General features: G+C 40.3%; 1 protein-coding gene across 1 annotated transcript; it reads right to left on the bottom strand.

Moving 5' to 3' along the window:
- Positions 1-997: 997 nt before the first annotated feature.
- Positions 998-20,499, bottom strand: LOC137259622 (NAD(P)H-hydrate epimerase-like). The gene is made up of 5 exons (XM_067797236.1): positions 20,486-20,499; positions 4,160-4,268; positions 3,495-3,605; positions 2,391-2,565; positions 998-1,233 (listed from the first exon to the last, which is right to left on the bottom strand). Exons 1-5 carry the CDS (start codon positions 20,497-20,499, stop codon positions 998-1,000), a joined length of 645 nt encoding a protein of 214 aa, XP_067653337.1.
- Positions 20,500-22,895: the final 2,396 nt, after the last annotated feature.

The raw sequence follows: 22,895 nt of genomic DNA, 5'->3' as shown, positions 1-22,895 counted from the left end.
CTTTCCATTTTTGATGACTACCTCCAGGCAGTGTGCGAAATAGTTTCCAAATTTTGCTTGTCGGGCAAGCTATGCCTGAAGGTTTCTATCCCCGCAATAATTCACTAGACTGACATCTGAATGTAGAAACTAATGATTACAGAAAGGTAAAATAACATCATTTACCAGGCAAAAATCCTGAATGATTTGCAAGTGTATTGTAGACAGTGTTTGCAATACTTTATTTTGCAAGTTGGCCATCAGGGTCTGCAGGCTTTAAAATCTACAGGTTCTGAATGAAATGCAGGTCCATTTTGTCCAAACCAGTAAAATCAAAATAGACTACACTGTGCACAGTTTCACAATGTTTCTACAAGATCAATTAGTGCGGCACAAAGAGATGTTTGTTATACTTGTTTGATTGATGTTGACATTGCTTTGTGCTGGAAAACACAAAGGGAAAGTGTAAGTTATGGTAACATGATGGATCATGGGTAATTCCCGAATGTTAATAAAAAGAGACAAGAAAAAAAACTGGGGAAAGATTCCAGCTGAAAAATGATGGATACTTTACTGAAGGCCACAGGGGCCTCCATATATGAAAAATTGCTGGCCTAATACAAAAGCAACTGTTGCTGGGCCTCCGGGCTGGTGATTATTTCGAAAGTTGATAGTAACTTAACAAGTTGAAGGGGTGAGATTTATTTTGAAAATGACACCATGAAAATCAGTCTGGATAGTGACTGACAGATTTAATGGCCTGACTGGATTTTTAGAAGCCACAGTCTAGTGACTATTTCACTTACTGCCTCCAAGCTGACAAGCAATGATATAACTACAGCTAAAAGCAGTTTAACCCAACTATACCAGTTATTAATATATTCTCAACACGTTCACAACAAATCTGCCCCAAACATTTCTTCTATACATTGTTGGGAAGAGTTTGGATATAAGCCACACATTTATCAAGCTATTTACAAACAGCAGGAGGTTGAATGATGGCAAATGTTGGAGAGAATCACTTGGAACTTTCTGCCATTTCTGTGGCCTGTGTTTTCAGTTCTATTACACACTCAGTGCCTGGGTAGGCAGGAAGATTGAGACTGTAGCGCTGTTCCAGCATCTTGGGGACGAAGCAACCGCCCAGGTAGTGGTACTTCCCCTTGAAGTGACGGGCACACAGTTTGGGAGCAGTCAGTGAGATCACCAGCTCAGGCTGGATGCCATCAGGGTCGCCATTTTCCACATCCCATCCTGAAACGAGTGAGTGAGTGAATGAGTGGATAAGTGATTGAGTGAGTGAGTAGGTGGGTAGGTGAGTGAATGGGTGGGTGAGTGAGTTGGTGAGTGAGTGAGACAGTTAGTGAATGGGTGAGTCAAAGGGTGAGTGTGTGGGTGAATGTGAGTGAGCGAGTGACTGACTTGAGGCGTATCAAAAAATCTTTTACACTGTGCAGAAAAACGCAGAAAAGTCCACATTAATCATGGAAATAGCAACAAAAACATATTACCTAGTTAAAGAAACAGTAGAAACGGCAAAGAAAGACCATGAAACTGCAGCATTTTTACATCAGCGAACTTTGACCTCTACTGCACATGCACATTACAATCTGTGCTTATGTGAAATTTCCAAGCAGCCATGTCTTCCCTCACGTAGAAAATGTATTGAATATGTCGAGATAATTACTGTCAATCATTTCATACAAATGGAGAGTAAACTAAACAAGTGTGCAATTGCCAAATAACACAACAGAAATACTTTGAAAAGGGAATGTTACTTTTGTTTAAATTGGAAATTTCCTCTTTCATATGTGCATGTGAAAAATTAAAGTTGCAGGGTTGTTACTTTTTGCACGCACGCACGCAGGCATTAGATCCTGGAGCATGTAAGAACATCACTTCGAACACCCTACATGAATCCATTAGCACCTGTGTGAGTCTATCAAACACGCCATATTAAAACAATCAAGAAAAAATCTGAAAACTATGTTGAACCTCACTAAATTGTTTAACAATGTACTACTCAAGGCATGTAACACCAGCTTGCAAATAATTAAGTCTAGACCACACAAACATGTGATTGATATTGTGAGGAACATCCAACAGTGTCAGTAGGATGACAAACCTTGTCATAGAGCCTGACATTAGACAGACTCATATGACATCGCATGGCTTCTGGCCACACATCCTGACCCAAATTAACTGAAGGGACATCAGTACTGCAGATTTGGACACCCCATGTGACATGTATATTTCTAACCCAATCAGACACAACACATATATTTCCCAGGAACCACTTCTAACCCGGAAACCAAACACGTTCCATGACAGGACATCTGTGCTGCAGATTTGGATGCCCGATGCAACATGCAAAAAATATCCTGGAACAAAAACCCAAACAGACTCTATACCTGAAGGGACGTCAATGCTGCAGATGTGCACATCGTCTTGTATCGCCTTTAACTTCTCAAAGGTGGAGGCAAACTCAGGCCGAGCTGGTGGCTTGAAGCTGAAGCCAAAGAGAGCGTCCACGATGAGGTTATACGAGTCTTTGATGAGCGGGTAGTAGATGGAGGGCTTGAAACCCTAAAAGTCAGTGCAAGGAGTTAGTGAGTGTTTTATATAGGGTTCCAACGATTCAGTTCGATGCATCGCAGATTGAATGTGACACCTTAGTTTCGACTTTTGATAACCATTATCACTGTTTCAATTCATTATTTAAATGCCTATTTAATTATTTCCACGTAACTAGATCATAATTTTGACTCAAACTTGAACAGTCTTGAGGGCTGAAATACAAAGAAACGTGATAGGTTAATTATTGAACGACAATTGTTATTAGCTGACATCACCAAGCTGATGATGAATTTCACGCTAAAAAAGATGAATCTGAAATTTAATGAAATCTGATGTTGTTACTTGCATGAAGAATTGAATAAAAAATGATCAAATTGAGGGCCCAGTATTGAAAACTGAATCAATTCAAGGTCTGGCTGAATGACTGCAGCCCCAGTAACACAGAGTACAGGTTTTTATGCCACGCTCAGCAGTCCTTACTGCTGCCTGTGGATAATTCTGAATCCCAAATTCAAACCCGTTTTACATGGGTAAGAACAACTAGACTGGGAGTTCTTCTAACACCTTTAATGTAGAGGTGTAATGTAATGTAAGATACAGACAAAAACGCATATTAACAGGAAACTGACTGACATAAATCTGTTATAAGTCAAGATACAACTGCAAAATAGTTTTGCCTTGAAATAACTTAATCTCTTCAAGGGAAGTAACTCTTAAGGCCATAATGATTACTCACTCCATACACAAAGTGAGCAAAGCACCAGTAGTGTATCTCACATATAAACACCTGACAGATTAAAAAACCTGCACAGAATGCCCAAATTGTAAACCAAAACATTTAATTACACAATATAATTCCTGACTGAAGGAATCAGTCTTGTAAATCCAATATCCCCTATATTTTTCATGGTATGTATAAGTGAAAACGTGTGACTCACGAAGAGTTTGAGATGTCTGGCGCAGACGAGGCCGTCCCCGCCGTTGTTGCCTGGTCCACAACACACCAGCACTGCACCATTGTCCTTTGACACGTTGTCAATTGGGAAACACTGGAACGAAATACACACTGGAGTGAGTGAGTGAGTGAGTGAGTGAGTGAGTGTGAGTGAGTGAGTGAGTGGGCTAAGGTGTGTGTAGGGTGTGTGTGGTGAATGAGTGAGTATCTGAATGGGTGGGTGGGTGAGTGAGTCGGTGGGTGTGTGAGTGAGGTTTACGCTTACGCCACCTTCAGCAATATTCCAGCAAACATCACACAGAGTAAATCGGGAACAGCCTTCACACATTGTACTCATGTGTGTGTGTGTGTGTGGGGGGGGGGGGGGGGGGGTGGGAATCAAACCCAGGCCTTTGACATGACGAGCAAGCACATTAACCGCTGGGCTACTCTGGGCTCGAGAAAAGAAATTCAAATAATAATTTTGCACTTTTCAACTCTACCTTTAATTTTGTATACTAAATTAAACACAGTTTGAACACTTGAAATTAACCCTGTTATAAGACAGTTAGTTTGTAAGTAACAATACACAAACAATCATATTCCAGTTTTCTGCGGTCGTGCTTTTTTGTAAATGATTGCAGATGGTGACATTGATGCTGGACTGACCCTGGCGATGGCGACAGCGCAGCTGGATCCAGCTAGCTCCATCAGGTGCTCAAGACTGAAGGAGTAGTCCTCGAACAGCTCCTGGTCAATCTTCTGGGCCTCGTCCTGACTGAAACACACAACAGCAAAATCTCAATTTATTACCTACAAGTGCGAACATATTTGAGTTCATATTTTTCGTACGATGCTCTAGGGCAAAATATCAATTTGTCGTGGTAATGTGACATCAAGAACAATACAATGACGTCAGGGTTCTTCGGTGATGTTGTGTTCTACATGTGGCAATGGCAGGTAGCCAGCCCATGCATGTTTGAAAGTAGATTGGGGTTTATATTCCCCAGTTTAACACTTCAGTAACAAACAGTCATATTCGTTCCCATAACACACTCGACACTCGTGCCTAAATATCGTTATAGCCTTCACTCTCGCTCTAGAAATACAAACATTTAGGCACTTATGTCATAAACACAGTATGACATAGGCACTCATGTCATAAACACAGTATGACATAGGCACTCATGTCATAAACACAGTATGACATAGGCACTCATGTCATAAACATAGTATGACACAGGCACTCATGTAATATCCTCTATATACAGACACCAGAGTTTTACACGATGCACAAATCAGCATCCAGTACTCACAAATGTTGAGAGTGAGTTAAGTTTTACACCACACACTAATGACATTGTCAACCATGTCAGCAAGTCTAGCCACCTGATTTTATTAGTCATTATGACGATGGTTGCTGAAGATCAACTCTAACTCAGATCTTCATGGCTTCAAAACAGTGTTTGCATTATGTTAATTTGCCACTTAGCCATCCAGGGCCTGCTGCCGACCACCTGCAGGCTTTAAAATCTGCAGACCAGACCAACGTTTTTTCAGTAAAATATTTTCATTTCAGAGACTAGCTGTTAGTCTATATATCTTATAAAGCATTCCCCCTCGGCTATGGTTGGGGCAAGTAAGCCCTCAAACATCTAGTAAAGAGAAGTAAGACATCAAGCACTATGCATGTCACACCCTCCAGTGTTTGGTCTTACTTTACCAGCCATAACCTTGGCGTTGTGCTTTGCCCAACACATAGTGCACATAAAGATAAGGTATGAAAGCTGATACCACGATAACGTTGCAGAAGAAGTCGCGTGACACACTACAGCTCAGTGATTACAGACAGTCGGTGATCTAGGGCTGCTATTGTTGGGAGAGGGTTCAGCAGTATAATTAGATAACCTTTGCATGTTCGCTTTGAATGTTATAACATTACTACAAGTGTACAATTTGGATGAATACATTAGCAAAAGGAAATTCAAGAGAAGTACAAGTACCATGTATAATTACCCTTCCTGGTTACAGTCACTGATAAAATGCATGCACAATGCACTGTATTCTAATGATAAACCCATTCAAATAGTGGAGGGCGATTATTCGGCCAGGCAGCAGTCAAGTCAGAATGATGCTTATAAACCAACAGTGACATTACATTTTAACAGATCACATAATATTGACAAATTTGAAATCATAAACTAGTTTTTGCCGTATCATTGAAAATGAATATTGACACATACTTTGGCAGTCTGGGTCCACATCTAAGTTGTGATGGAAATCATTATATGACTTGAATAACTAAGGGATACAAATCAAGAAAAGCTCAAATTTTCCTTGATAAACATTTGTCTTCATCTACGACCTCAGAGTTTCTCGGAACTCAATAAAAACTTGATTGCATTGAAAGGGTTAATGGTCAAATGGATACACATTTCTCACTGAAACTAGGGCATCCATGTTGCATGAGCTGATGCAGTAGACTTCAGGTAACTCAAACTGGTCTAAAATTTCCAACAGGAGGCACACCAGTAAAGACCATTTCTTTCGATAGCCTGTAAAATAAATAAATAAATAAATAAATAAATAAATAAATAAATAAATAAACAAAACGCCAAAATAACAAAAAAACAATCCTAACATGTGACTGGCTGAGTAATCAGCTGATCTGGAAAATTCTAAATGACTTCATGTCACATGACTGGAAACGTGACTTATGACAAGACTGCACATGTGTCTGACACCGAACACAATGGCTGACACCGGATTACCACATATTCTCTGGCCGTCTAACAGTAGCAGAGAAAAGAGTCAGTCAGAAATGTTTCTCTCAGGTTAGCTATTCTTTGGTTTTGGACCTTGCGTTGTGTATTTGTTTTATCCAGTGATAAATTAGCCAACTTCAAGTAGGCTCTATGAATCAGGCCTTATTGCTGGCAAAAACATAACAAATAGACAACTGAAACTCAATAATCTATTTACAACAAAATCCCTAAACCTATCCTTACCCACCAACCTAACCTATTCTACACCACCTAACTTAACCACCTTACCTAACCTATTCTACACCACCTAACTTAACCACCTTACCTAACCTATTCTACACCACCTAACTTAACCACCTTACCTAACCTATTCTACACCACCTAACTTAACCACCTTACCTAACCTATTCTACACCACCTAACCCAACCACCTTACATAATCACCAACCTAACCACCAACCTAACCTATTCTACACCACCTAAATTAACCACCTTACCTAACCTATACCTAACCTAACCACCAACCTAACCACCTAGCCTAACCACCAACCTAACCTATTCTACACCACCTAACTTAACCACCTAACCTAACCACCTAACTTAACCTATACCTAACCAAACCACCAACCTAACCACCTAGCCTAACCACCAACCTAACCTATTCTACACCACCCAACCTAACCACCAACCCAACCTATACCTAACCTAACCACCAACCTAACCACCTAACCTAACCACCTTACCTAACCTATACCTAACCTAACCATTAACCTAACCACCTAACCTAACAACCTTACGTAACCTATACCTAACCTAACCACCTTACCTAACCTATACCTAACCTAACCACCAACCTAACCACCTAACCTAACCACCTTACCTAACCTATACCTAACCTAACCACCAACCTAACCACCTAGCCTAACCACCAACCTAACCATCTAATCTAACCACCAACCTAACCACCTAACCTAACCACCAACCTAACCTATTCTACACCACCGAACTTAACCACCTTACCTAACCTATACCTAACCTAACCACCAACCTAACCACCTAGCCTAACCACCAACTTAACCTATTCTACACCACCTAACTTAACCACCTAACCTAACCACCTAACTTAACCACCTTACCTAACCTACACCTAACCAAACCACCAACCTAACCACCTAGCCTAACCACCAACCTAACCTATTCTACACCACCTAACCAAACCACCAACCTAACCTATACCTAAACTAACCACCAACCTAACCACCTAACCTAACAACCTTACCTAACCTATACCTAACCTAACCACCTTACCTAACCTATACCTAACCTAACCACCAACCTAACCACCTAACCTAACCACCTAACCTAACCTATACCTAACCTAACCACCAACCTAACCTAACCTAACCACCAACCTAACCATCTAATCTAACCACCAACCTAACCACCTAACCTAACCTATACCTAACCACCTAACCTAACCACCTAACCTAACCACCAACCTAACCACCTAACCTAACCTATACCTAACCACCTAACCTAACCACCTAACCTAACCTATACCTAACCACCTAACCTAACCACCAACCTAACCACCTAACCTAACCACCAACCTAACCACCTAACCTTACCACCAACCTAACCACTTAACCTAACCACCAACCTAACCACCTAACCTAACCTATACCTAACCACCAACCTAACCACCTAACCTAACCACCAACCTAACCACCTAACCTTACCACCAACCTAACCACCTAACCTAACCACCAACCTAACCACCTAACCTAACCTATACCTAACCACCTAACCTAACCACCTAAGCTAATCACCAACCTAACCACCAACCTAACCACCAACCTAACCACCTAACCTAACCACCAACCTAACCACCTAACCTAACCACCAACCTAACCACCTAACCTAACCACCAACCTAACCACCTAACCTAACCTATACCTAACCACCTAACCTTACCACCTAACCTAACCTATACCTAACCACCAACCTAACCACCTAGCCTAACCACCAACCTAGCCACCTAACCTAACCTATACCTAACCACCTAACCTAACCTATACCTAACCACCTACCCTAACCACCTAACCTAACCTATACCTAACCACCAACCTAACCACCTAACCTAACCACCAACCTAACCACCAACCTAACCACCTAACCTATACCTAACCACCTATACCTAACCACCAACCTAACCACCTAACCTAACCACCAACCTAACCACCTAACCTAACCTATACCTAACCACCTAACCTAACCACCTAACCTAACCTATACCTAACCACCAACCTAACCACCTAACCTAACCACCAACCTAACCACCAACCTAACCTATACCTAACCACCTAACCTAACCACCTAACCTAACCTATACCTAACCACCAACCTAACCACCTAACCTAACCACCAACCTAACCACCAACCTAACCACCAACCTAACCTATACCTAACAACCTAGACTAACAGCTAGTCTCTGAAATGAACATATTTTACTGAAAAAACGTTCATAGTGAAAAACAATAATATATACTGAAATGGAGCCCTGAGACTTTCTTCATTTTCAGAGACTGAACAAATCTGCAGAGCGATAATTTCTTGGAATTTCTCAACACATGCAAAGATTCTTATCACCCATTACTGACACGCTACTGAAGGTGTATGTGACAGGACTTTTTATTGCCCCCAACATAACCCTACCCAGCCCGACCCCTACTCCCTCTCAGTGTGGTGTGGGCAGCTCAGGGGAAGTATCAAGTGTCGCAACCACATAACTCATGGTTAGCATATCTTGAGACTAATGCTATGGCTGCAAAACTAGATATATCCAAAACTCCGACAAAGATATCAAATATATCTTTTCTGTCAAATCAAAATACTATGTCTGCATTATATACGGCAGTTTGATTGAAATCACATGGAACAGGAGAAAACTGTTTATTGGAAGCAGTAAGACAGAGCCATGTCTTTGATTGAAATGTTTTACAAGTAAGTTAACAGGAAATGTTCAACACACACAGTGTGTAGAAAATATTCACATGACGTCGCTCATATGGACAATACTTTGTGCCGTCTTGTAGAACCCTTTGAAAAGACTGCCATCTATTTGTACCAGTCCTGTTGAACTGAAGTCACAAAACAACTGATCAATGATATGCGATGTTGTACAGATCCTGAAGCAAATATATCCAAGAAAGTCCATGCAAGTCTAGAAAATGTGGCAAGTCTAGATTCCCTTAGCTTCTGAAAGTGAAGAAAGTCTCAGTCTCCATTTTATTATGTTATTCTTATTTCTTTTACTATGACCTTTTCCCGGTAAAATATGTTCATTTCAGATAGTAGTTGTTAGTCTGTCGAAGACATTGTGAGTCGAGGGACCCGCTCAGAAGTTGGTATTCCAGGAAGGAAGATCAGAAACTTGGATAAAACCCGACACACGTTGCCTCCCGGTGAGAAGACAGGGCAGGAGGTCTTAGCATAGTGTGAGGCTATGGGGGAGCAGTGGGGGAGCCTCCCCACGAATTTCTACTAAACACCCGTGACAGCTAGAGATCAACTGATAATTACTAGTCATATACTGGCTATGGATTCAGCAGATTGGTACAGACCCTGAAGCTAAGGAAATCTAGACTTGCCACATTTTCTAGACTTACGTGGGCTTTCTTGGATATATATACATCAGGGTCTGTACTACAGACTACTAACAACCTAACCTAACCTGTACCTAACAACCTAAGCTGACCCCAAATCCCACCAAAACATGGCTCTGATTTCAAAGCCTATGCCCCAAACAAATAAATATATTCATTTCTTGTGGTAAACAAAAAGCCTATCTGCTTGGTCTGGATTACCAAGACTCAAGCAGAAGATGACATATCCCCCAGGCCCCGACATATTTGAAAGGACAAATCATCTGACAGTTACGTTCCATGGAAACACAAAAAAATAGTCAGGCACAGTCATTGGTTGAGATTATTATATCTTTTAATTTTGGTACAAAAATATTGAACGGTTTTTGAGTTATCCCCGGATACAAAATGATTACGGGACTGACAGACTGACGGACAGACTGACGGGGCGTCGACTATATTCCCCCGCAATACATGCCGGGGAGATAATAAATGTCCTCACCTCTGGCGGACCAGTGGACTAAAGACAAGGAGTGCTATGAAGCTACTCCTTTTATAGGGCTAGAGAGAGGACTAGAGACAGGTAGTGCATGGGCTGTACGAGCTTTGAGTTATCCCCGGAAACAAAATGATTACGGGACTGACAGACTGACGGACAGACAGACGGGGTGTCGACTATATTCCCCACCGTATTACATGCTGGGGGGATAATAAACGTCCTCACCTCTGGCGGACCAGTGGACTGAAGTCAAGGAGTGCTATGAAGCTACCCCTTTTATAGGGCTAGAGACAGGCCGTGCATGGGCGGTACATTCCAGGCAGACCACACTAACCTGCCAGGCTGGTTGTGGCTATGCATATCAGCATAGCCGGGAACACACTAATAGCCCACATTAAAGTAACCCAACCCTAAATATCCTAAACTACCACACAAGTAAGAATGAAGTCAATTCCCTATTATAACTTGCAGTGAAAACTGTATGCCTTGGTTGTAGATGATTCCATTAATAGGGAGAGGTAGAAATCCTCAGCAGAGACTGTAAGTAAATACATAAACATAGTATGTCAGAATGACCTTGGACAGGATTGCGAAGACAATCAGTGACTGTCAAACATTAAGTAAACTGTGACCTAATATTTGATACTAGCGATAAATCATTCGTGACTTGCAGTAGCTGTGACTGTGAGTGTATCTGTATCTGTAACCTGTACACTTGAGTGAGTGAGTGAGTTAATATTTAACGTTACATTGGCAGTATTGCAGCCATATCGTGAAGAGAGCATTTTTGAAAAAAGGAATCGATGTATATGATAAAAAACCTGTCGACGAAGGACAGTAAAACAACTAGAATATCACAATAAGAAATAAAACTAGCGTGAAAAGTTAAAACTAATATCCCTATTCAGACAATACAATATAAAAACAGGCTATATAGATCTCCAACAACCGAAGGTAGATCACCATATTAGGGGCCATGGGGACTTACAGTACCTCTGCTACCTGCATGGACGCTAGCTGGTTTTACATCATCCCTTCAGTCGCTGGAGAGTGTATGAAATGCAATATGCTAGCCAAAATTAAAATAACATGAATACTACGATTAAAAACGTGGTAGACTTAAATTTACATCAAATGTTTTTGGACCTATGTACCCTCTCAGAGTATTAATTATTTTACAGTACTTTAAGCCCCTTTGAGGGCACAGCAACTAACAATTCTAGTTACGAATCCAAACTACCAATTATTAAAATACATCTTTTTACAGAAACATATTGCTCAAAATTCAATCAAAAAATCAATTTGAGTTACCTATTTACAATTCATTTAACAAATCTAATTCCGTTAAAAATGCAATGATTAAATGAGCACTAACATTACCAAAAAGATCCTTCATAGTTCTTGATTTAAAAAGGTTATCCCTTGTGATGGAATATTCAGCACAGCCAAGCAAGACATGCTTCACTGTGATTCATCACAAGGGGTACGGAACGGAGGATCTTCACCTTAAAGCAAATATTCATGTGCCAATACCACATCGTCGCATGATAACCTCTTCAAATCTGGACTGACAACCCAAGTAGGTATAACCAATGTGGGGTTTTATTTCATGTAATTTGTTGATACCTACTTGAGTGTCCCATCTCTTCTACATGAGATCACGGATGTAAGACATTAGCTTTGTAATCGGTGTACGGAATAAGAAGTGGCGTCACAGATTTGTTGAGTGCTGCTTCAGCAGCAAGGTCAGCCAGTGTGTTACCAGAAATGCCAACGTGGCTGGGTAACCAACAAAAGACAATGTCATATTGGCAAGTAGCAAGATCATTATACAATTCAATAATTTCTATTAAAAGTGGATGTTTACAAGAAATATTTTTAATCGCCTGAAGGCAAGAAAGTGAGTGAGTGAGTGAGTGAGTGAGTGAGTGAGTGAGTGAGTTAATATTTAACGTCACATCGGCAATATTTCAGCCATATCGTGACGAGAACATTTCTATATTAAAATGAAATATGTATACATTATAAACACCTGTCGTCAAAGGACAGTAAAACAACTAGAATATCACAGTTACAATTAAAACTAGTGTGGGGAGTTAAAACAAATACAACTATTTGGACAATACAATATAAAATACGGGCTGTAGATCGCCAACAACTGAAGGTAGATCACCATACTAGGGACCATGGGGACTTACATTACTTTTGCTACCTGCATGGACCCTAGCTGGATATACACCATCCCCTCAGCCGTTGGTGATTGTAGGAAAATGTAGCCGAAATTTAAAATGACAAAAATACTACGATTAAAAAATTGGTCAGTTTAGATTTCACTTTGAAAGTTTTGGGACTTACGTATCCTCTCAGGGGGACAATAATTTTACGCTACTTTAACCCCTTTTGAGGGTACAGCCACTAACAATGGCAGTTGAAAATTCTTACCACCATGGTTAAAATATCAGCTTTCTATTTACAAAACATATTATTCAAAATTTATGTAATAATTCTATTTCCTTTAAAAATTCAATGATTAAATGATAATTAACATTAAAAAGATCTTTCATTGTTTTGACATTAAAATATTTATCCCTTGTGATGGCAAAATCAATACAGTCAAGCAAGATATGCTTGACCGTGATTCCTTCATCACAAGGGATACAAAACGGAGGATCCTCACCTTGAAGTATATATTCGTGAGTGTATCTAGTATGGCTAATACGACATCGTCGCATAACAACCTCCTCAAATCTGGACTGACAACCCAAGTGGGTGTAACCAATATACGGTTTTATTTCATGTAATTTATTAACACCCACTTGGGTGTCCCACTTCTTCTGCATTAGATCACGGATATGAGATCTAATTGTAGCTTTATAGTCTGAGTATGGAATCAGAAGTGGTGTCACAGATTTGTTGAGTGCTGCCTTAGCAGCAAGATCGGCCATTGTGTTGCCAGAAATGCCAACGTGGCTTGGTAACCAACAAAATACGATGTCGCATTGACCAGTAGCAAGATCATTATATAACTCCATAATTTCTATTAAAAGTGGATGTTTACATGAAAGGTTTTTAATAGCCTGAAGGCAAGAAGTAAAAGGCAAGAAAGAGAGTCTGAATAAATTATATATTGTTTACGTTCAGGGTATCTTTGAATATATTTAAGAGCTGTTAATATGGCGTTTGTTTCTGCAGTAAAAATAGAGCTGTTATCTGGAATTCTAGAAGATATTGTTCTGTATCCATTGATAGTGGCACAAGCTACTGCACCACTGTCCTTGGAACCATCTGTAAATAAGGGTTTCTGATTCCTATATTTAGTTTTAAATTGATTATATTCTTGTTTGTATTGTAATTCATTAGTTTCTGATTTTTTAAATGAAGTTAATGTTAGGCCGACTTGTGGCCTAACCAGTTGCCAAGGAGGAGAAGAAAGAAGACGGGAAGGCGATATACTTTCCAGCTCAATGCTGGCAGAAGAAACAATGGGTTTCATTCTGTGCCCTTGAGGCGGGACAAGAGAAGGATTTTTGTTATACAAATCCTCATAAAGCGGATTGAAAACACGGTTATGGGCAGGGTTAGATTCATTAGAATATAATTTAGTAATGTATTGTAAAGACAGTTTTATACGACGTTGTGTAAGAGATGGTTCATCGGCCTCAACGTAGAGACTGTCAACAGGGGAAGTTCTAAAGGACCCAAGACAAAGTCTTAGACCTTGGTGGTGGACAGAATCAAGAAGTTTAAGGTTGCTTTTGCAGGCTCCACTATCTATGATGGAGCCGTAATTAAGTTTGGAACGGACGAGTGATCGATATAAGTGTAAGAGGGTAGTTTGGTTTCCCCACTTTGAGTTGGAAACAACTTTCAACAAATCGAGTGCCTTCAGGCATTTAGCTTTAATGGATTTAATGTGCGGTAAGAAGGTTAAATGAGAATCGCAAATAAGTCCCAAGAACTTGGCCTCCTTTACAACTTTGATGGCAGTGCCATTTGGAAATAGCTCAGGGTCCTTATGTGGCTTATATTTTCTACAAAAGTGTATACAATTAGTTTCAGACTTAGAAAATTTAAAGCCGTTTTCAAGACACGATTTATTTATTTTGTTTAAACACAACTGCAATTGTCTTTCAATAGTATGCATATTTTTCCCGCGACAAGAAATATTAAAATCATCCACAAAAAGTGATCCATCAATGGAATCGTTTAAAACCTTGGATAAACTGTTTATCTTAATACTAAATAATGTGACAGACAAAATACTGCCTTGTAGAACACCCTGATCCTGATTATAATGGTCAGACAGGATTGAACCCACTTGGACTTGAAACTGTCTTTCTTTTAAAAACTGTGATGTAAAATGAGGTAAACGACCTCTCAACCCAAAATCATGTAAATCCTTTAAAATGCCATGCTTCCAGGTGGTATCATACGCTTTCTCGAGATCAAAGAATATCGACACTGCGTGTCGTTTATTTACTTTAGCATTTTGACAAAGGATTCTAAACGTACCAAATGATCAATGGTATTTCTATTCTTCCGAAAACCCCATTGAATATTGAGGTAATGAGGTTATTGTTTTCCAGATACCAAATTAATCTGTTATTTACCATTCGTTCCATGGTTTTGCAGACACAGCTGGTTAAAGAGATCGGTCTGTAATTGGAAGGATTAGTATGTTCCTTACCAGGTTTGGGTATAGGGATTACAATGGCATTACGCCAAGAAGGAGGAAAGTTTCCAGATGTCCATATTTTGTCAAATATATCTAAAAGTGTGACCAGACATGGTTAAGGCCAATGTTTCAGCAGCTGATAGTGAATATTGTCATCACCCGCAGCTGTGTCATGAGCTTGTTCAAGAGCAGTACATAGCTCATGTAATGAAAACATTTCATTATAGTCTTCACCGTTATCTGATTCAAAATGAATGCTTAAGCGCTTGTCTTCTCCTGTTGTTTCTGATATCTCTGAATCTCAGGGACATAATTTGAAGAATTTTTGGCAAGAGTTTCGCCAATTTTATTTGCAATTTGACATTTGTCAGTAATTAAATTATCACCATCTTTGAGATGGTGTACGTCAGATTTGGAACCTTTGCCTTTAATTCTTTGAACCATGTTCCATACTTTGGACACTGGCGTGTGTGAATTAAGTTTGGAGACATAATTTCTCCACGTTTGACGTTTGTTTTGTTTAAAGGTACGACGCACCTTTGCATTCAGTATTTTGAATTTATCTAGGTTATGGACAGTTGGATGACGGCGAAAATAATGTTCTGCATTTTTCCTCGCTTTTCTGGCTTATCTACAATCTGCTTTGAACCACAGTTTTCGTACGTGTGGAGTCGTAGAGGACTTTGGTATACACTCATCAGCTATTTTATTTAGAATGTCTGCAAAAGTTTGAATTGGATCAGTTATATCACTGAAACATTCAGGTCGCAGTTTTGATTCACACATAGTTTGATATAAAGACCAGTTAGCTTTCGAAAAGTTCCATCTTGTAAACGATGGAGAATCGGATAGAGTAATAGTTGGGAAGTGGTCACTTCCACAAAGGTTATTATGAACAGACCAATCAAATTCATTGAGCAGGTTAGAGTCGGCAAGAGATAAATCCAGAGAAGAATAAGTGCCAGTTGCAGGATGCAGATAGGTGCTTGAATCATTATTAAATATGCACAGGTCATTATTTTAAATGAAATCTTCAATTATTTTGCCTTTAGTATTTGTGTTAGTACTGCCCCAGAGTGGCTTGTGACTGTTTAGGTCACCCATAATAACACATGGTTTTGGGAGTTGGTCATAGAGTGATTGAAGGTCAGTATGTTGAAGTGTTGAAGAAGGCGGAATATACAGAGAACACAGTGTAAATGCTACACCCAGAGTCAGTTGCACTGCAACAGCTTGGAGATTAATGTTTAGTATAACAGGGCTATGAATAACATCTTGCCGCATAAGAATGGTAGAACCTCCAGTGGCCCTATCACCCGGAGGGGAAAGAGAATGATAGACGTTAAACTGGCGTAAGTTAAAATTATCTGTCTGTTTCAGATGTGTTTCATTCAAACAGAATGCGGATGGTGTGAGATCCTGGACCAAAAGCTGTAGTTCATTGAAATTAGTTCTTAGACCTCTACAATTCCACAGTACGATATTAGTTAAACGACCTATCTTTTAGGTGGATGGATAGGATCTACCCCTTGCTTTTTTTTAGGGCGACAAGCTATGTGCCCTGGCATGGATGTTTTCTGACACATCCATGTCCTCCAATGAACTATATTTGTTAAATAATTGAAGATGCTTCTCCGAACCCTTAGAAGCTCTGACACCTTTTTTCACTGTTTCTGCCCTAGTCTTGACTGTATTTTTGACTTGTTTCTGGACGAGTCTTCTGGGTGGACTGAGGCAATAACTGTGCTTCATCCTGAACTTGGATCGGACTGTTTATGCATGGTTCCGAAGTCTGAGTAGACTGTTCTTTAGGTATAAGAAGGTGAGGGGTGTCGGCTGTTACCCAAGTCAAATCTGTTTGACACTCTATGGAAAAGCTAGTGACTGCTGAATTTACCCCTGACAAACTTTCAGACGGTGTCTTAATGACTGATGCATATGAAACATTGGGTACTGTTGATTCAACAATTTGTTTAGCATCAGCGAAGCTAATGTTTTGTGTAAATCTAACTTTTTTTAAAAGTGTTTTCCATACTGTACAGTCTTTGGAAAAGGATGAATGATTACCGGAACAGTTTGTGCACTTTTTAACGTATTTTCACAATCTTCAGTTACGTGTGAAGTCTGGCTACAGTGAGCCCATGTTATTGGCTTTGTGCATGTGTTGACACCAGGACCACATTTTTGGCTTCTGAAACATAGTAAAGGATTTGGAACGTAAACATCAACTGACTGAGTGCAGTAACCAACCTTGACACATTTAAATTAGGAGGATTTGGTGAAGAGAAAGAAAAGAGGTACGTGTTTGTTGGAATGACATCATTATTTTTGCGGGTGGTGAATCGCTTGACATCTGTGACTCCCTGATCCTTCATTCAGAAACGATGTCCAGTTCTGACATTTCGGCCAACAAACGATCTCTGTGTCTAATGATACCTTTGCTGCCGTTCAGTGTTCTGTGTTCAGTAACTGAAACCTGGATTCCAGCAAACGTTTCTGTATTCATCAAGTTAGTGACTTGTTGTTTCCTGCTGCATTCAATCATAAAAGATCCTGAACGCAAGCGTTCTATGTTCTTCACCTCACCTGCAATGCCATATATGCCCTTAGAGATTACAAAAGGGTTTAGTTTCAGTGGTGTCTTGTCTACAGTATTGAGAACCAGGAAACGTGGCCAATAGTCTGTTGGATGACCTCTGTTCATTATCACTGTCGAGCTGACGTTTGTTTTTTTTTGTGGGGGTTTGGTAGTCCATGGTAAGATTATTTTGATTCATCATCCGGGCTCCCCACCCACCTTGGAGTATCACATGGACAATGCTAATTGCAAGTGGGTTTCCTACTTGCAGCACCAAGGACACCTGGATGATATACTCCAGCAGAAAAATTAATAATCAATAATTCTACCAGATTGGCCCATGAGCCCCCGCCTTCTGACACTGGCGTCTAGGCAAATTTTCTCAAATTAAAAAAAAACACATGTGTCATAGCATATGTATATATGTACATTTACATATTGTGTTGAAAGTAATACCAAGCCAAACAATGATCGAGCAATGGAACTTAGTGCTCAGGGCTCGGCAGGACCAGCCGGTTGGTTGAACCGGGCCCATTCAACCACCTGTCTAGGCGAAGTCAGGGCCAAAGTGGTGTATTGAGCAACAGGAACACGGTTACAGGCCCTTATTGCCCTCAACCACCAGGATCCCTTTCTCCGCCGACACAGGGCCGCAACCCACGGCAAACAGGTTGGTGGACCAAATATCCCCCCGGGTCCACGAGGAGGTGGCCGTTCATGGGTACTCCTGTACACTTGAATCATGTGATAAGGGATATTCCATCGGAACGAATCCGTCGGGATGCACCCGTCGAAATGAATCAACAAAGTTAAAATAAACCCCTAAAGGTTACTCATCCACATCTACATACTCAAAGACAAAATATGATAAAAATGCCTTATAATGCGAAAGTTATGATTTAGCTATGACATAGCCCTGGAACCTATTACTCCTCCTGCCATCCTATTGAAGTCAAGAGATATATAATCTCCTCCCTGACTAGATGTGCCAAGAATATCTGCTCCACAACAGCATCCCTTGACATGAAGTTGGACCACCTGAGACATGTCTTCATCACCTACAACAGAGATCCTGCATCTCTTGTCAACCAGACCATAAACAACACCCTCACCCCGACAGCAAACCTCCCACATTACCGTCAAGTTCCCCTACATCGGTCAAACTAGCCATGACATCCAGCAACTCCTGAAGCAGCAAGCCAACACTGATGTCATTTTCCAAAAAGTCATCACCTTACTGGACCTCTAGACAGATCCATCCCTACACATGAGCCAGATCCAGCAGGTGTCGTCTACCAGTTAGAATGTGATTGTGGTGAATCCTACATTGGTGAAACCTCAAGATCACTCACCGCTAGGATTAAGGAACACAAGGACTCTGTAAGGAAGAAAAGAAAGAGAAACTCTAAATCAGCGATAGCTGACCACCTTAACGCCAACCCAAGCCACAACATCAAATGGAACAACAGAAAGGAACCAGTCTCAATCCAAAATCCTAAAACTAAATTTATCTGAAGCTATCCACATCCATAGGAAAAACCTGCTCTAAACAAAAGTAAATGTGAGTGAGTGAGTTTAGTTTTATGCCACTTTTTAGCAATATTCCAACAATATAACGGCGGGGGACACCAGAAAATGAGTTTCACACATAGTACCCAAGTGGGAAATCAAACCTTGGTCTTCGGAGTGACGAACGTAAACGTAAAGGAAATCACATCACCATGTGATTATGCTTAATGAATTAATTTCATCATCAACATACAAAGCTCTACAGCCTGTCAACAGTATCACTACACCCCAGTCTATAGACTTTCAACAGTATCACTACACCAGGCTGTACAGACTGTCAACACCATCACAACACTAGACCCTACGGACTGTCAACAGTAATCACTTCACCTCATTCTACAGACTGTCAACAGTATCACTAAACCTCAATCTACAGACTGACAACAGTATCACTACACCAGGCTCTACAGACTGTCAAATGTATCACTATACCTCAATCTACAGACTGTCAACATCATCACTGCACCTAGGTATATAGACTGTCAACACCATCACTACACCAGGCTCTATAGACTGTCAACACCATCACTACACCAGGCTCTATAGACTGTCAACACCATCACTACACCAGGCTCTACAGACTGTCAAATGTATCACTATACCTCAGTCTACAGACTGTCAACAAGATCACTACACCAGGCTCTACAAACAGTCAACACCATCACTACACCAGGCTGTACAGACTGTCAACACCATCACTACACTAGGTTCTACAGACTGTCAACACCATCACTAAACCAGGCTCTACAGACTGTCAACACTATCACTCAGGTTCTGTAGACTGTCGTCAGGATCATTCAAGAGAACGAGAGCAAGAAAAAAATTGAATCTAAATAAATGTAAAAATGTAAAGTACTAAATCGTTTTCCCAGCATAATCTGCACCAAGAAATCTTATACCCCTCAACTAAGAAGATGACAAAGATGTAATTGCATGATGACTCAATGGAAGTATACTATTAATACTCATTACGTCAAATTGAATGAGCGGCTGGTGTTGAAACTTGTTTCTCTTAGTGACATCTCCACAGCCAACATGTGATATTAAATATGAGTAACAGGACTTGGAATACACAAACTGAGACTATAAAAGGATATTGTGTTACGTATTGATCCCTTCTGGATCACAGCCAGGTTTGTTGTAACTCTCATATGGGTCAGTGATTACTTACTGGCAGGTAACATGTGACTAAAGACGATCTAAAATTTCGACACAACATCATTGTCACATGATTTGCACGAACAGTATAAGAGGTGAACACCCACCTTGCACCAGTCATTTTAAATATCATGAGCAGTACAGCATATTTACTATGTATCTGTCTTACAATAACGGCAAAAAATGTCAGTCATGAGACATTGCATTTGTTCTCTCACTCAGAGTCCACTTAGTACATGGTCTCAAAGAGCATTTAAGTTCAATTTAAGATCAATGTGCCTGAAGAAAATGTTTCGAAATGGCCGATTTTCATACTCACAATGGGTCCCTGGAACATTATTCGAATCTTATGAATTGATATGAAACAAAGACATGCAAATACGCATGTAGATGTTTAAATAATTATATAAACCTACAATGTGCTTCTCACTATATATTAGGTATTCTCTTGTTTTCCGAGAGTAACTGCATTTGAGGTTTTTGTTTTGAAGGGACAGGTTTTACTTTTCGCGAGAAAGATAGGTTTTACTTTTGGCTAGTAAGACCCCTTCCCAGGTTTTACTTTTGGTTAGTAAGTCCACTTCCCAGGATTTCCTTTTCCTAACATTCTATAAACATCAACATTCAAATGATACATGAGTGTTTGAACTCAACTGAAAAATTTCGTTAAGATCAAACTCACTACACAAATGTTTTTCCTGGCGGGATGGGAACCGCTAATATCAGTTCACTCAAAGTCAGACACTCTTCCACACTCTTCTTCCACTTCTCAGTTTGGGTAGACAATGTAAACCCATCGGGGTCGGGGAATCCCTCCCCTCCGGTTTTACATTGTCTACCAAAACTTTGGAGGCGTGTTTTCTCGTATACATAACAATTGGAAACCGATGTCAACCAAGTCAGCGAGCCTGACCACCCGATCCCGTTAGTCGCCTCTTACGACAAGCACAGTTGCCTTTTATGGCAAGCACGGTGTTGATTTGAGGGAGCAGACGCGATGGGTAGCATTATTCCACTGCAAGGACCAGTCTCAGTAAACTTATCCTCAGTACTTTTCGTTACACTCAACTACTGAGTCTAACAAACCCTCATGGGAGGTCGCGTCAGTTAACCTTTGTGATTGACCACAGCTTACCAAATCACGAAAGTGGGCATACCTTTTGAACTTTTTACCTCGAAAAGGTTCGTACCCCGTTGACTCCGAATGCTATTTAGCATACGCTCACTTCTGGGTGATGCACACGGAAGTATGTACAATCATGACAACGGTGAGTGAACAGTCGCTGAAAATGGTGTTTTTGGCAATATTCAAGGATGTCACCTTGCGGAAATATTAGCTAATGGTAACCATGTCAACAGAAACCCCAAAGCCTATATACTGCAGGTCAAATAGTTGTGTTATATGCAGATTTTTGTTTGTGGAAAGATCGGTGCCAGTGACCTGAGTTTTTTAAAGTCCCTCCGATCCCTAAATAGTAGGCGGTGTCTGACTGGTTACATTTTTTAACCGTCTCACGTTTGATTGGACGGTCATTGGTCGCTCAAAGATTACCTGACACGACCTTCTACTAGGTTTTGTTAGACTCAGTGGTGTAACGAAATACACTGAGACAAAGTTTACGTAGACTGCTGCAAGGAGAGGTATTCGTTCGAGGAGTGTTTGAGAGAGAATGATGTGTTGAATAAATTAGAACGTGAACATGTGAAGAGACAGCTCGCTGAAACTAAATATACTAAGCTTGTGTTGAAAACCAACCAACCAGTTGTTTGTAGGGTGTTTTAGCTAAGCAAATGCTTAGCAAATGTTTGGCAATGTTTAGCAAATGCTGAGTAATGCTTAGCAATTAAATATTATAGTATAGGGATGACTGTTTTTGAAGTGCTCATCGTGTGCAACTTAACCTCGCTATGTTTCGCCTGCGTTGGGAATTTTATTATTAGACCTAAAACTTTGTTACATTATAAGATGGAGTGTGATGAACTACTCGAACAACTGTTAGTGGAGAGTCCTTTCCAGACATGAAATTCTTAAGGCAGCCGCAGGCCACCGGCAGGTCAACGACAAGCGAGATGAACTGGTAGCACTGGCAGTGGGTGGTAAAGCCAAACAATGCTTTAGAGGTGACTACACTCCCGATAAAATTTTAAAAATGCCAGCCGAAGAAATCAATAAGCTGCATGCGAGATACGAAGCTAGGCTAGGTGCCGATATGACTAAAACTATTTGTATCACAAATACAGTATTCGTTGGTTTCACAATAATTTTAGACTCGCTGTGCGCATGCGCAGAGTGAGTAAAAATATTGACTGGTCAAGTTCCGGTTTGGTCGCATGCTTACCGATACTGTAAATACACTCAAAACAAATTGATTAAATAATAATTATTTACGAGTGGCAACTGTTCATAGCTGACTAAATATATTGATTTACATATGCTTGTAAGGTATTGATGTCCTATTTTGGTTGCAGCTGCATCAGAAATGTGTGTTTTGATAGTAGTGAGAAGGGGATGTGTGG

The sequence above is a fragment of the Haliotis asinina genome, chromosome 13 (assembly GCF_037392515.1).
Source record: "Haliotis asinina isolate JCU_RB_2024 chromosome 13, JCU_Hal_asi_v2, whole genome shotgun sequence".
NCBI classification, from domain to species: Eukaryota; Metazoa; Mollusca; class Gastropoda; order Lepetellida; family Haliotidae; genus Haliotis; species Haliotis asinina.
The sequence above is the reverse complement of the archived record's forward strand: the minus strand, read 5'-3'. Positions and strand labels throughout refer to the sequence as shown.

Coding starts and splice junctions, on each gene's coding strand:
- LOC137259622 (XM_067797236.1), bottom strand. Junction 2,566..3,494: donor CCAGACATCTCAAACTCTTC/GTGAGTCACACG, acceptor ACTGACTTTTAG/GGTTTCAAGCCCTCCATCTA. Junction 1,234..2,390: donor CAGCATTGACGTCCCTTCAG/GTATAGAGTCTG, acceptor CACTCGTTTCAG/GATGGGATGTGGAAAATGGC.